General features: G+C 34.4%; 3 protein-coding genes across 3 annotated transcripts; all 3 read right to left on the reverse strand.

Moving 5' to 3' along the window:
- Positions 1-5,915: 5,915 nt before the first annotated feature.
- Positions 5,916-11,313, reverse strand: LOC108735959 (DNA polymerase subunit gamma-2, mitochondrial). Its single transcript, XM_018468202.2, has 6 exons — positions 11,223-11,313; positions 10,665-11,162; positions 9,990-10,154; positions 7,243-7,426; positions 6,069-6,292; positions 5,916-6,010 (listed from the first exon to the last, which is right to left on the reverse strand). Exons 2-6 carry the CDS (start codon positions 11,133-11,135, stop codon positions 5,951-5,953), a joined length of 1,104 nt encoding a protein of 367 aa, XP_018323704.1. The 5' UTR covers positions 11,136-11,162; positions 11,223-11,313; the 3' UTR covers positions 5,916-5,950.
- Positions 11,184-11,910, reverse strand: LOC108735947 (glutamyl-tRNA(Gln) amidotransferase subunit C, mitochondrial-like). The gene is made up of 2 exons (XM_018468189.1): positions 11,443-11,910; positions 11,184-11,382 (listed from the first exon to the last, which is right to left on the reverse strand). Exons 1-2 carry the CDS (start codon positions 11,775-11,777, stop codon positions 11,184-11,186), a joined length of 534 nt encoding a protein of 177 aa, XP_018323691.1. The 5' UTR covers positions 11,778-11,910.
- A 1,181-nt stretch (positions 11,911-13,091) lies between these two features.
- LOC108735948 (glutamyl-tRNA(Gln) amidotransferase subunit C, mitochondrial-like) lies at positions 13,092-14,308 on the reverse strand. The gene is made up of 3 exons (XM_025981426.1): positions 13,949-14,308; positions 13,729-13,888; positions 13,092-13,668 (listed from the first exon to the last, which is right to left on the reverse strand). The coding sequence occupies exons 1-3, from the start codon at positions 14,281-14,283 to the stop codon at positions 13,651-13,653; spliced, it is 513 nt and encodes a 170-aa protein (XP_025837211.1). The 5' UTR covers positions 14,284-14,308; the 3' UTR covers positions 13,092-13,650.
- Positions 14,309-14,937: the final 629 nt, after the last annotated feature.

Below are 14,937 nucleotides of genomic sequence, written 5' to 3' on the forward strand. Positions count from 1 at the left end.
TATGGATATAGAGAAGGAGGTAAATGGAAATGTATTATTGTATAGCAGCTGTCCACGAGGACGCATCGCTCACTCAATTAGGAGAGAGACAGATGTCGAACGCTGCCGAACTCGGAGGCCGATTGTGCCTCTTTGTCGCTCGTTCCGTGCCCTCGCTTGCACTTCAAGCCTTAAATGGAACGCCTCAGAGCGAGGTAACGCCGCATGAGTCATGTTTTTTCATGCGTGCAGCCGGCTCCATCGAATTATAAGACGTTGTCGCGTCAAGGAGGATTTTAAAGATTGGAAAAACAAGCAGATATGAAGAAGAAAGTGAGAAAGCTTTAACTGTTGAATTAAAACAGAAGAAAATCAGTGAATGGAGAATAATGTGAATGAAAGTGGAAGAAATGATGGTTAGACATAATGGGATAGTAAGAAAGATCTAACAAATATTTAAAAATCGATATATGCGATAGGGATGAATGTTTTACTGTAGAGAAGAACATGTACAGGCATAGATAGAATGGAAATGTCTACAAAGGGAAATGTATGGGATACAAGTATTTAGTGAAAGAACAGCAAAACAAATGTAGAATATCTGAAAGGGAAGTGGAAACGTTGGAGAATGTACTGGGAGGTTATACAATAAGTAGGGGAGATCAGGGCAAAACGAGGTTCAAAACACGACGGAACGAGCTCTAATAACTTGTATGCGCATATACGGCCCCTATAGGGCTATTCGGATGAACTTAAGTCGCCCTAAATGAGGCAGTTAGAACGGAACGTGTCGCTATTTGTTTTTTGGCTACAGAGTGAGAAAAAATTGAATTTGTTCTTATTTTTACGAAGTTTTGTGACAAATTTTGACGTGTTATCAGGCGAGTAACTAAATATTTTTGGAGTATTTTCAGCCCTAGATCGTAGTAGTAGTATCGGAGTTTGATATAAAGTACTTTTCATAGCCGTCACTCTTTTATGTTAAAAGTACTTGCTTTGAGTACAAAATATGCTTGTTGGGGCAAAATGGTTGAGACCTAACGGGATACTCAATCTGGATAGAAGCCCAACAAATAAACTGCGCTTGATAAAAACTTGGATGAGTCATTCCCATCAGTTCCCAATTCTATTGGGCAGATAGTCCTCCGGACTACTCCGCAGAGTAGAGAGGAAGCTCCTCTTCAACCTCCTTTTAGGAATCATGAGAATGGGATAGGGTGAGAAAGACGAAATAGACAAAATGAAGAGAAGTGAAAGATCATGTGTGGAATAAAATTATTATTACTACTGCCCCATCATTTGCCCAAATGATTCAAGGAAATTCGGAATCGAACCAGTGTCCTCTCGAATATTAGGTAATGGTCTAAACCTTTAGGCTGCTGGGTACTGCGCTTGTATTTATTGTGCGAAAATATTCGCAGTCGACCAAAGGATTGGTATTTTGCTATGTTGTAGTACGCGCCATGATTGGGCTCATAATATTCCTGTGTTGAGTTGATTAGCATGACAATTTTGGGCATATTTGTGAATGCTGCCAGGCTGATTAAAATATATCCTCTTTTTATCCCGTACCATATTCTATTAAACAATTTAATTTTTTTAAATGATGATTTCTTTCTTAAGTATCCTATTTTGCCCCTGTCTCCCCTAAAGTAATAGAAGAATGTGGTGAGGTGAGAAAGCGGAAAAAGGCTGATGTAATACTGAAGGAAATTTAAAAAAAAAATAATATTATTTTTACAGTNTTCTTCAACGCTAAGGATATCCACATTCACCTGGGTGATCCCCTTTTTTGACATAATGTCCCAGGCACAGGTCAGGTTTTTGTATAGGTCTTCACTCTACCTATTTATCTTAATGACTATGAACAGGTACGGAAATAGTCCTAACTGGTCAATCCATTCAATAGGATGTTCCTTTTAGTTTTATTTCTTGTAGAATTTGCAGAATTCTTCAACAAATCTATGGTACGATTTATATTTATTTATATATTATACTAATACAAATATGGATAAACAGTTCAACCGCCTTTACAACTTTTTATGGAAATGATATCTGCCCTTGTGTGAAGTCCCAAAGGAAGTAGTCTATCATCATTGTATTTTGAAGTAATCTCCTAAATGCACAAAAGTCTACAATCTAGGTCGCGGCACACTAATAGAAGAATACAGCTCAACCTTGAGTAATTCACAGAGTCCCTCATGAGCCTAAAAAGGAATAAAGTGTCTTAAAATAGTCCCTTAATTCGTGATCCTACTTATCGGATATCCTATTCTAAAAGATAGATAACGTTAAAATCGACGTCTCACTCCCTCCAGCCTGTGTGAGATGCTCTTTGACGATGGAGACCACACAAGTGAATTAAGCGTACATGACAGGAACCACATAAGTTTTATAAAGTTTAATCAGTACATATACAATTCTCCTTAAGTTCCATAGCGTTCGTCGTTATGAAATACAGATGTTATGACGCTTTACCAACATGGCTCTTAAGGATGTTTGGGAGGTACAATCGGAGACAAAGGTATCATAGGGTAAATTAATACGATCTATTAAAAAAAAAAGTATACGGTTTGAGAGAAAATTTGGAATTTGACCAAAAACTTTGAGTAAAATAAGAAGCAAAGAATAATATGGAAATTTTTTAACTGACTTTTGGCAGTGAATATGCCTTGATTTCAACCTCGAAACAAAAAAGTATTTAGTTTCAATCTCTATTAATAATGAGCGTAAAACTTTTTAATATGTTTAAATAATAATTAAAACTTTAAAATTGCATTTATTTCAGACAATTATAAATATTATCATTATATTATCAAGTAAAAACGAGATTTTCAGCTAATTTTTCATTTTTTCCTCGATAACCATTTAGTGAATTTGAACAACCTTACGCTAAAGTGATTCTTCAAGTTACTTATTATAAAAGTTTGAAATTTCCCGTAGCTTTTTTTCTGTTAATAGAAATAAATTTAACCTAATCTCCATAAAATGACGTTAAGATTACAATTTTTCAAAATTTCAATAACTTTTTAACGGTTTAATGAATCGATTTGTAATCTTTACAGAAGTTTTAGAATTGAATGAGAAACGTTCTTCCAAATTTTTGTCTCGTAGCATTTTGACATACCTCCCAAACATCCTTAAAGGGGAGATCCATATTAAATATATTATAATACCTTTTATAAATTTACACATATTTCGCTAAAGTTTTACCATCTATTTTACAGTCAAATATAATTCTATTTTCATTAGCCTTAAATAAAACACAACCACATTTATCATCATTTAATTCAAACATCTGAATTGAATTAACCTGGGACAAAATTAACATCTTTTTACAACTCACCTACGTCATTTAAACATTTCATTGCTTTAAATGGTTTTGTCATCAGCGTATATTTATAAAAGTATTTATGAGTGGCGCACCGCTTTCATAACATTATTAACTCCCACTGCAAATAGAAGCGGACCACAGTGTGATCCTTGCGGTACACCAGTTCCAAGTTACACAGGTGACTATTCTGCACCATCCACCATCACAATTGCATTTCTGTTTTCCAACTGCTGGTGGGCGGACAGTCCCTCCGGACTACGCCGGAAGATAGGGCGGAAAGTCCTCTTCAGCCTCCTTTCAGGAATCGTGCGAATGGATGGGTGGTGGTTCGGATGAGAGAGATGAGACGGGCGAAATGAAAGATTATCTGTAGAATATTAATGTCCCAGCATTTGCCTAAGTGATCCAAGGAAACCACAGAAAAACTTGGATTAAGGCAGACGGACCCGCAATCGAATCAGCGTCCTCCCGAATACTAAGCAATACTCTAAACCTCGGTCTGTTTTCAAATAAGATTCGAAACTATTTTATCAAAGATTCAAAAATCTATATTTATATCTATGTATAAAGCATTCAACAAAAAATGTTGATTGACAGTGACGAACGCCCCACCCAGATCAGTATACGTAGATCACAGCAGCTTGTAATCGCAGTACAACCGACTCATTCATGCAATTTCTAAAGCAGGATTAGTTACAGTGGATTTACTCTCCACGAAACCACGTCGACTAACTGACAATAACCCTTCTAAGTGCTACGGCACAGCATCGGTTACTGTGCTCTCAAAAATTTCGACTATTAATATAATAGTGTAACCAGTCTATAATTTGATGTCACTCATTTCATCATTTTTGACGTGACTACGTCTTATAATTCGATGGAGCCGGCTGCACGCACGAAAAAACATGACTCATGCGGCGTTACCTCGCTCTGAGGCGTTCCATTTAAGGCTTGAAGTGCAAGCGAGGGCGCGGAACGAGCGACAAAGAGGCACAATCGGCCTCCGCGTTCGGCAGCGTTCGACATCTGTCTCTCTCCTACTTGAGTGAGCGATGCGGCCGCGTGGACAGCTGCTATACAATAATACATTTCCATTTACCTCCATACAAAATATCTATCAAACAAATAAAATTAAAATTTTCTTTTGAAAAATGAAACCATTCCATCAGTATTTTCTTATGACGTTGTCACGTTCAACTTTCATGACTCTCACCTATACCGACAAGTTTGGGCACGAATGTTCAGTTAATTTTTGACAGCTGCTTTGCTTGCACGTGTTTTGGCTAGTCTTCGATTTTTGCCTATTCCAAAGATAGATCAAAGAACCTGTATCAAATTTTGTGTGAAAAACCAAATTAAGTGCGCGAACGCATTCCGAATGTTGACTGTAGCATATGGTAAAACTACCTTGGGCCGAAGCAACGTTTATTGGTGATACAAATGATAAAAATGATGCAAACCTAAGCATATCGATTGGCTCTTGCCATACGATTTTTTCCAATAATTTGGGCATGAGACGGGTTGCCGTGAAGTTCGTACCAAAATTGCTAAATTTCGACCAAGAAAACAGCATCGCATTAACATTGCTAAGGAGCTGTTGGACTTTGTCCGTAACGACCCAAATTTGTTCGAGAGGGTTTATGGTTATGACGTAGAAAACAAAACTCAATTCAGTTTTCTTCGATCGCAGGGGCTTGGTGCATCATGAGTTCTTGCCACCACAGGGTAGAATGGTCAGTAAGGAGTATTGCCTGCAAGTTATGCACCATTTGCACGAAGCAATCCGCCAGAAACGCCCGGATTTGTTCAAGAACAAAAATTGACTTTTGAATCATGATAACACCCCTGCTCACACAGTGTTGTCTGTGCGCGAATTTTTGGACAAAAACAACAGACTTATAATGCCGCAGTCACCGTTTTTCCCATTTCTGGCCCCCCTTCTGACTTTTTCTTGTTCCCAAAATTGAAGAGGCCCATGAAAGGACGACGCTATACTACGATTGAAGAGATAATAACGACATCGAAGGAGGAGCTGAACATGATCACAAAAAATGATTTTTTGAAGTGCTTTGAGGATTGAAAAAAACGTTAGTACAAGTGTATAATATCTAGTAGGCAGTACCGGATTAAGCCAGCGCGGGGCCTGTAGCAAATTCTATCAAGGGGCCCTTAGACTATCTTAGGTTAGATAGGTACTTATCGAGTTCATGGTATTAAATAAAACAAAACAGTTACAAACAAACTTTTCTTGATTTAATTTGGGCAAATTTATAAATAATGCTGTTGATATCTACTTCTCGGAGTAAATCATCATTTTGATGCAAATATTTTCTTCTTAGTAATTGTGAGTTGTCACTAAATCTGATATATCAATAATACTTTTTTATGTTCAGAAAACGCTGGTGCGCGGGGCCCCCAAATGCACGGGGCCCGCAGAATTTGCTAATCTTGCTTCGTGGCTATAAACATAAATGTGACAAACAATAACATGAATGTATGGATTACATTTTTTCTCTTTTAGTACGAACCTCTAATAATCGTATATTTTCTTTATAAAAAAAGACATCAATAGGTAATAAAAAGAAACATTTATTGTCTACTTATTTCATACAAAATACTACACTTAAAAATATATATTCAATAATTTTTAAAAATCTGTTGTAAATACGTCAACATGGTCGAAATATGCACTTGTTCCTGTAAAAATAAAACTTTAACATTTAAATTTCAAAATTTGAAATGAAAAGTATTATACCTTTAATGTGGTGTCTCTACTCCTTAAATGAGCGATCCCGTTCCTTAATGTGTTATCGTTAAGTACAACAGTGTAAGGAATGCCCATTTGGTCGTATTGTTGCCATTGAACTTCTTGAGTTACTTTAGGAGCATTTAATGTTAAAAGTGTCGAGATACATTCATTTCTAAACTGTTTACATAAGTACAATGCTAAATCGTTTAAATTATTCATGACGCCAGCATCTATAATAAATAACTAAATTCAGAATTCATACGTAATATGTTATATAGCTAATTAAACAAGAAGTAACAGTTCTGAAAAAATACAGGTAAAAGCTTAATGATTAAAATAATTCGAAGTGGTCTGTATTCTGTCGAAACTGCCAGACGCGGATCGCGATTTCGATCTTTTTGGATCTCATCAGCGCGTCGCAGGCAGCTCCGACAAAACACAGACCAACTTTTACCTGCTGTCTTAACAGTGCGTTTTAGAAAATACCACAAATGGCGCGGTAAACGCCATCTGTAATACGATGCTACATTTTAGGATTACATATGCTCCAACAAGGTCCACTTGTGTGGATATCTACTTGCCGAAAACGAATCCCGGCGTAGCCAACCTCAACATGATAAGCACGTTAGCTTAATCGAATAAAATAATTCGAAGTGGTCTGTATTCTGTCGAAACTGCCAGACGCGACGCGCTGATGAGATCCAAAATGATCGAAATCGCGATCTACAGATATTTACTCTAACTTTAGTATTTGAAATGTTTAGCAAGAGCCTTGTGAAAAAAAAACAAACTATAACATTCTTAAATAACGCCTAATTTTCAATTTTTACAAGAAACGCATTATTGGAATATGGGGTCACTTGCGGAGCGCCCTAAGTGTCAGGGGGGGTCTGGGGGACCAATTTAATTCAAACTTCTAAAAAAGTGACATGATCAAAACAGTGTTTATCGTTATCGTCGTTATTTTTTTACGGAACCAAATTTACGGTCCCTCTCAAAAATTTCAGGCCCCGCTAAACAGCTGCGTGTTTCAGCTACTTCTTATGTGGGCATTATATAGGGTTAATAATGCCCAAATAAGAGAATGCCGCAACACTTATATAATTTAATTTTATACCCTTTCAAATAAATAATAACAAAAACAAGAAAAAAGTAATTGAATTTATTGTATATTACTTACTTGTACTTAATGTGAATGCAACTTTATACGGGGCTAATTTTCGATGTATTCTCATCATGGGTCTTACTCCTTCGTGGTACGGTGGTTCCTCATATGCATCACAAATGAAATTCAAAATCATGGACGACAAATTAATATTACTAACAATAAAATGTGGGCTGATTTTCTTTCTTCCTTCTTTTAACTGTATATTTTAATTAAAATTAGAAATTTTAAAATCAATAATTTCAAAAAAAATAATTGAGAATAAATGATTATATATGAATGAATATATACGTATAGAGTAAGTTTTTTTATTTAAAGGAATGAAATATCACAATTGAGTTTCATTATTTTAAAATAATGATTTACACAAAAGTTGCATGCTTTAGGAGGAGAAAATCAGCTGATGACCTCGGATGTTGACCTTGACGTTGATCTTTGAGATCACTTTTTTTTTGTTGAAAATGCTTTACGCTCACCGGTTGCACTGAGACGACCGCTAGTGTGGACTTCAACTAGGTATATTCACTAAAAAAACCCCTATGTTATCTCGGCTGCTAACCCCCCCCAAAGGCATCACCCCCCAAAAGCATTCTTCTCCGTAGGCAGCATAATTCGAAAATTCGCTCAAAGGGAAACTTAGTCAAAACAAGATTTTGGCAGAATTAATTTTAATCTCAGATAAAAATTTGACTTTCCCTAGTAGGAGAAGAAATGAAATTTAGATGTGCTGTTTTTGTACAAGATGAGAAAGGTTATGAACATGCTGGGTGCAATCTTCCAGCTGCCGCTTATTAAACTAGGTAAACAGAGCAACGAAATAAACAGAAACCAAGACAAACAACCAATAGTATCAATGAGTTCCATATCTAGAAGGGTTCACCTTAGATTAATAAAATGAAATAAATTAATAAAACCTGTTTTCTTCTCCAAATCTCCCATTTTTCCCTACAGGTCGCCCTGTGCCTGTCCCTATTGATAAACAGTACCTCTATACCTCTGGCCCTGGCGATGAATTGGAGAAGTCTTCTCAGACTATCCCTTCTTCAACGCTAAGGATATCCACATTCACCTGGGTGATCCCCTTTTTTGACATAATGTCCCAGGCACAGGTCAGGTTTTTGTATAGGTCTTCACTCTACCTATTTATCTTAATGACTATGAACAGGTACGGTGATTCTCCCTTCTTGATATCACCCCCAATCGGACAAGGCAAAAGTACGGTCACACTTTATGGCGTACCTACATTAATTGGGTTTCTTCCTTAACAGCTTCCAATACCTTTCTGACCTCCATGTTTTGAGGCACCCCGTCCCACCGTAGCGTTAAGATAACTCTCTCCCAACGTTGGCGTGTCCTGTTTATTAATTAGTTTGCTGGTTTTACATGCCCACATTGACCAGACCTCTTCTTCGTTGAGGACCAGAAAGTCGACGTAAGATATGTCCCTCATGTTTAGGGTCTCCTCTATCTTCTGGTTCCGGAGTTCGGAGAGGATCTCCTCGTTACGAGCCTGAACCACCTTGGAGCTGGTTGCAAGTTTAACTTCCACTTCTGTTTATATACTACAATCCACAGTATTTTCTCCAGGTGACTCCATGTGTCTATTCGCCTGATGCCACTCTTTGAGTTTTTCCTTTTTGTTATTCGTTGGATTCCAAAGGTAATATCTTTTATTCCCCTTTTAACGTTAGTCAGTCGATAGATGTCAGTTTGAAAACCTTCCTTGCAACAACATTCAAATTATTGATAAGTTCGCCGATCACCGGTTTTTTTTTCCTTTTCGGCGTTGTCTTTAGTGAGTCCCCGGATTTTAAAGAATTCTCTTCCTTCTTGAGGGAGACATTTTGGGACCCTCGATTGACTCCTCAGTTTGCTTAGTGGTTTTTTCCTTATGTGAAGGAGCATCAGCTCCTCAGAGAGCCCTCCATTCATTACACGCAGCCTCCTTGTATACCCAGATAATGCTAAACCCCTTCAAACGCTGTGCGGGTGGGGGGATCTCTTGGTTTTAGCGTTCTTGCTAAAATGCAGGTGTTCCCGTATGAGCCCTGTGGTCGAGGTATCGTGAGTTCGCCTCATCGCCAGCAGAATCACGAACATGTTTTGATTTGAAACACTCGCGCGAAGAATACGCACTATCCACCCCTGACTTTGTTTTCGTATCAGGTCTTTTGCAAGTTTTCTTTTAATAGGAATATGTATATATATTCTATTCCAACAAAGAAAAGAGAGGAAAATTTTGTGATTGGAAATACCCTTAAACTTTTTAAGTTCATATTTATAAGAAATTAAAAACAATTACATATCTTGATTGAATCTCATTGCTTAGAAAGAAGTTTTAGTCACAAGTTGTATGTTTTCAAAGGTCCAATAAATACGTGATCTTGAGTGTAAACTTGACCTTAACATCAAAGTCACTTTCTTAGTGGAAATACATATTTTTATGCCCGTAATGCAAATAAAATACCTACTAAATAATTAAAAACAAATGAACTTGAAAAATAATTCCGATTTCAAATTTTCTCACATCTTCCATTCCACAAATATGCCTTCCCATTTCAAAAATATACCTAACCTCAAATGACCTCGAAGGTCAAGATCGAGGTCACATTTAATGTTTCCTTTTGAATTCCCCTTTGGCAGCAAGCAACTTTTAAAAATAGCATCACGATATTTCATTTTGTCAAAATAAGTAGCTCACCCTGTATATTGAAGTTAAAAATAAATTCGATAGAGCAATTTTTTTTATTACTCCAGTTTACCTGCAAATGATGTGGTTGTAGCCGATTATGCTCACAGGTATAAATACTCATAGATTCGACAACCTGGGAACCCCATGGGAAATCCGACTTTATCTCAACGCTTTGACGCCCGTTTTCATTTTCCTGAATGTCTGTTAAGTTATATCTCCCAGGAGACGCAGAAATCTAGATAATTAGAAATAACTAAAATTATTTCCTTTTCGATCACAATATTGCATTAAAAATATTGTACTTACAGTATTATGCAACAAAAAAAGTAAAAAGTTTACATAACTACCATACTTAATTTTGTAATATTAGGATTACATTTTTCTTCCAGTTTTTTAATAGCTTTTAATTATTTTTTAAATAAGTTTTTGTCTTTAACAAAAGTATTTACAAACGATTTATTATGAAGGTGCTATTCTTTTCGCCAAAAAAAATAACTTATTGTTAAGTGGGATTCTATCATATTGTAATTTCTAAAGTAGAAAAATATGATTATATTAAGATTAAAACAATAAAATCCACAAGTGTATGTTTGAAAGTACTTTGTTTCATTAACTTTGAGTGTGAAAACAAAGCAGAAACAAAAAGTTTTGCATTAAAACAGAACGGTATTTTGAAAATTTTTAATAAGCATTATTGTTAACATTTGATTAGAATTTAAAATTATAAAGATCCAAAAGTACCAACTTTCCTCCACCATATCTTCCTTTGTCTCTGCCATTTGTGGAAAAAAGGAATAGCATCTGATTTTGTTAAAAATGTTGTGATTCTAAAAATTGTCTCCATATTACCATAATTTAAAAGGACATTTCTAAAATCGTTTTGCTCATTTGAATTATTGATGATTATATTACTTTCAGATCTGTGCGTTTCTTTTTTTAAAAATTCAGCTATTGCAAAGGGCGCCCTTTCTGAAGACATTTGCTTTGCATATTCAAAAGTATCAACAAAAGATGGTCCACTTAGAAATACATTAAAATTTTTGCTGCCAATTACTATGTTTTGTAACCATTCATTCCGTAGATTTTCTTGAAACATGGCACCTACAGGACCTAATTTCAAATGATGTATAAAATCAGAAGTTTCATCATAGGATACAGACAGCTTTTTAAAGAAACCTTGTTTTTCGCACAATGAGATAATCTTCTTTAGAGACATTACTAGTTATTATTTCCTATTGTGTTCCTAAAATTATGCACAAACTATTTAATAGAAGCTAAATATATTTGATAATAAAGTCAGTACCCTTTCAATCTCCTTTTCGTGTAATAAATCTTCCCTTGGTTCAAGCGGTATATTCCCTGGTGGAGCAACAAAATAGTCGTCTTCAGTAACTGCAGCGTTTTCTAGTATTTTTTGTTTATTAGTTTCTATAGGTTTATCTTCTTGTCTCACTTCTAAAGGACTATTATAAAATTACAACATCAGTAAATCAATCATGCCTCTAAAAAATGAATTTACTCACAAATCTTCTAGTACAGTCACTAAAGGTTGCACTCCTTCAGTGTCAATTTGTTGAATCCTATCTGCAAAGGCAATAGCCTCTTCTAGAGTCTCTATTCCTTGTCTGTTAGCACAGTTTACTAGTGATAATCTTTCGAGAAGAGCTATCGTATCAACATCAATTTTAGTTCGTGGAGGTAGTTTCCTTGAATCAATTTTTGATTGAACTGATTTTTTGGGCACTAAGTTTTTCAATTTCTTTTGCTCGACAACCGATTGGACAACTTTTTTACTTGAATTAACACAGTAGTGTCTTCTTATTAAAAATAAAGAAAATTGTAACTTATAATAATTCATGGCAAAAATTATTATTTTTTCACTTAAAAAAGTGTTTCAAGTATATTCAGGTAAGGAAATTCCATTCTCTATTAATACGTAATCAATTAAAATTTAAATATTACTTAGCATTTTTAGGTTGAATTACTAAGGTTATGTCTTAAAAGTTAAGAATTCTAAAGTAATGTCTAAAATACCAATACGATGATGTCTATATTCACGGCTCTGGAAACTGTAAATAGTAAATATTATACCATTTATAAGAAATTAAAAACAATTACATATCTTGATTGAATCTCATTGCTTAGAAAGAAGTTTTAGTCACAAGTTGTATGTTTTCAAAGGTCCAATAAATACGTGATCTTGAGTGTAAACTTGACCTTAACATCAAAGTCACTTTCTTAGTGGAAATACATATTTTTATGCCCGTAATGCAAATAAAATACCTACTAAATAATTAAAAACAAATGAACTTGAAAAATAATTCCGATTTCAAATTTTCTCACATCTTCCATTCCACAAATATGCCTTCCCATTTCAAAAATATACCTAACCTCAAATGACCTCGAAGGTCAAGATCGAGGTCACATTTAATGTTTCCTTTTGAATTCCCCTTTGGCAGCAAGCAACTTTTAAAAATAGCATCACGATATTTCATTTTGTCAAAATAAGTAGCTCACTGTATATTGAAGTTAAAAATAAATTCGATAGAGCAATTTTTTTTATTACTCCAGTTTACCTGCAAATGATGTGGTTGTAGCCGATTATGCTCACAGGTATAAATACTCATAGATTCGACAACCTGGGAACCCCATGGGAAATCCGACTTTATCTCAACGCTTTGACGCCCGTTTTCATTTTCCTGAATGTCTGTTAAGTTATATCTCCCAGGAGACGCAGAAATCTAGATAATTAGAAATAACTAAAATTATTTCCTTTTCGATCACAATATTGCATTAAAAATATTGTACTTACAGTATTATGCAACAAAAAAAGTAAAAAGTTTACATAACTACCATACTTAATTTTGTAATATTAGGATTACATTTTTCTTCCAGTTTTTTAATAGCTTTTAATTATTTTTTAAATAAGTTTTTGTCTTTAACAAAAGTATTTACAAACGATTTATTATGAAGGTGCTATTCTTTTCGCCAAAAAAAATAACTTATTGTTAAGTGGGATTCTATCATATTGTAATTTCTAAAGTAGAAAAATATGATTATATTAAGATTAAAACAATAAAATCCACAAGTGTATGTTTGAAAGTACTTTGTTTCATTAACTTTGAGTGTGAAAACAAAGCAGAAACAAAAAGTTTTGCATTAAAACAGAACGGTATTTTGAAAATTTTTAATAAGCATTATTGTTAACATTTGATTAGAATTTAAAATTATAAAGATCCAAAAGTACCAACTTTCCTCCACCATATCTTCCTTTGTCTCTGCCATTTGTGGAAAAAAGGAATAGCATCTGATTTTGTTAAAAATGTTGTGATTCTAAAAATTGTCTCCATATTACCATAATTTAAAAGGACATTTCTAAAATCGTTTTGCTCATTTGAATTATTGATGATTATATTACTTTCAGATCTGTGCGTTTCTTTTTTTAAAAATTCAGCTATTGCAAAGGGCGCCCTTTCTGAAGACATTTGCTTTGCATATTCAAAAGTATCAACAAAAGATGGTCCACTTAGAAATACATTAAAATTTTTGCTGCCAATTACTATGTTTTGTAACCATTCATTCCGTAGATTTTCTTGAAACATGGCACCTACAGGACCTAATTTCAAATGATGTATAAAATCAGAAGTTTCATCATAGGATACAGACAGCTTTTTAAAGAAACCTTGTTTTTCGCACAATGAGATAATCTTCTTTAGAGACATTACTAGTTATTATTTCCTATTGTGTTCCTAAAATTATGCACAAACTATTTAATAGAAGCTAAATATATTTGATAATAAAGTCAGTACCCTTTCAATCTCCTTTTCGTGTAATAAATCTTCCCTTGGTTCAAGCGGTATATTCCCTGGTGGAGCAACAAAATAGTCGTCTTCAGTAACTGCAGCGTTTTCTAGTATTTTTTGTTTATTAGTTTCTATAGGTTTATCTTCTTGTCTCACTTCTAAAGGACTATTATAAAATTACAACATCAGTAAATCAATCATGCCTCTAAAAAATGAATTTACTCACAAATCTTCTAGTACAGTCACTAAAGGTTGCACTCCTTCAGTGTCAATTTGTTGAATCCTATCTGCAAAGGCAATAGCCTCTTCTAGAGTCTCTATTCCTTGTCTGTTAGCACAGTTTACTAGTGATAATCTTTCGAGAAGAGCTATCGTATCAACATCAATTTTAGTTCGTGGAGGTAGTTTCCTTGAATCAATTTTTGATTGAACTGATTTTTTGGGCACTAAGTTTTTCAATTTCTTTTGCTCGACAACCGATTGGACAACTTTTTTACTTGAATTAACACAGTAGTGTCTTCTTATTAAAAATAAAGAAAATTGTAACTTATAATAATTCATGGCAAAAATTATTATTTTTTCACTTAAAAAANATGCAGAGACCACAATACCAATAATTCATTAAAAAGCATTTTCTATATCGATTACAAAAAACCGGTGGGAAGGTTCATTTCATTACAACTTATACATACCAGCACACGATCTTGTTTTCCATATTTTTAATAAAAGAATAATTATAGCTATAACGTGAGATAAGTCACCCAACAACCTAAAAATATTCATTTTTTAATTTACAATTTCAAGCCACAACACCTGATAACATTCGCGACAGTGACGTGGCTTAACAACCAAGAGATATATAGAACACTATTCAACAACTATTTATGTACCATCCGCCATCTGTACAATGTAAAGGAAACTTATAAACAAGCAGCCCAAGATTTAAATGGATTTAACTTTGGTATATTTTTGAATTTTATTAATCCTGTTACAATTTCACATGTAGGATAAATTTTTATTCAAAATAACGTTTATGTGTAAAGGTCATTTCCACCTCGGCCCAAGTAACAACTTTTCTTTTTTAACTATGTTTATTTTATTCGTTTAATTTAAATCTTCCCAGTAACTGACCGTAGTTTTATTATATAAATTAATATTAAAGCATAATTTAACAAAATGAAATTCGCCAAAAAAATACGTTTGTTTAAGTTAAAA

Source organism: Agrilus planipennis, unplaced genomic scaffold (assembly GCF_000699045.2).
Source record: "Agrilus planipennis isolate EAB-ADULT unplaced genomic scaffold, Apla_2.0 scaffold60, whole genome shotgun sequence".
NCBI lineage: Eukaryota > Metazoa > Arthropoda > Insecta > Coleoptera > Buprestidae > Agrilus > Agrilus planipennis.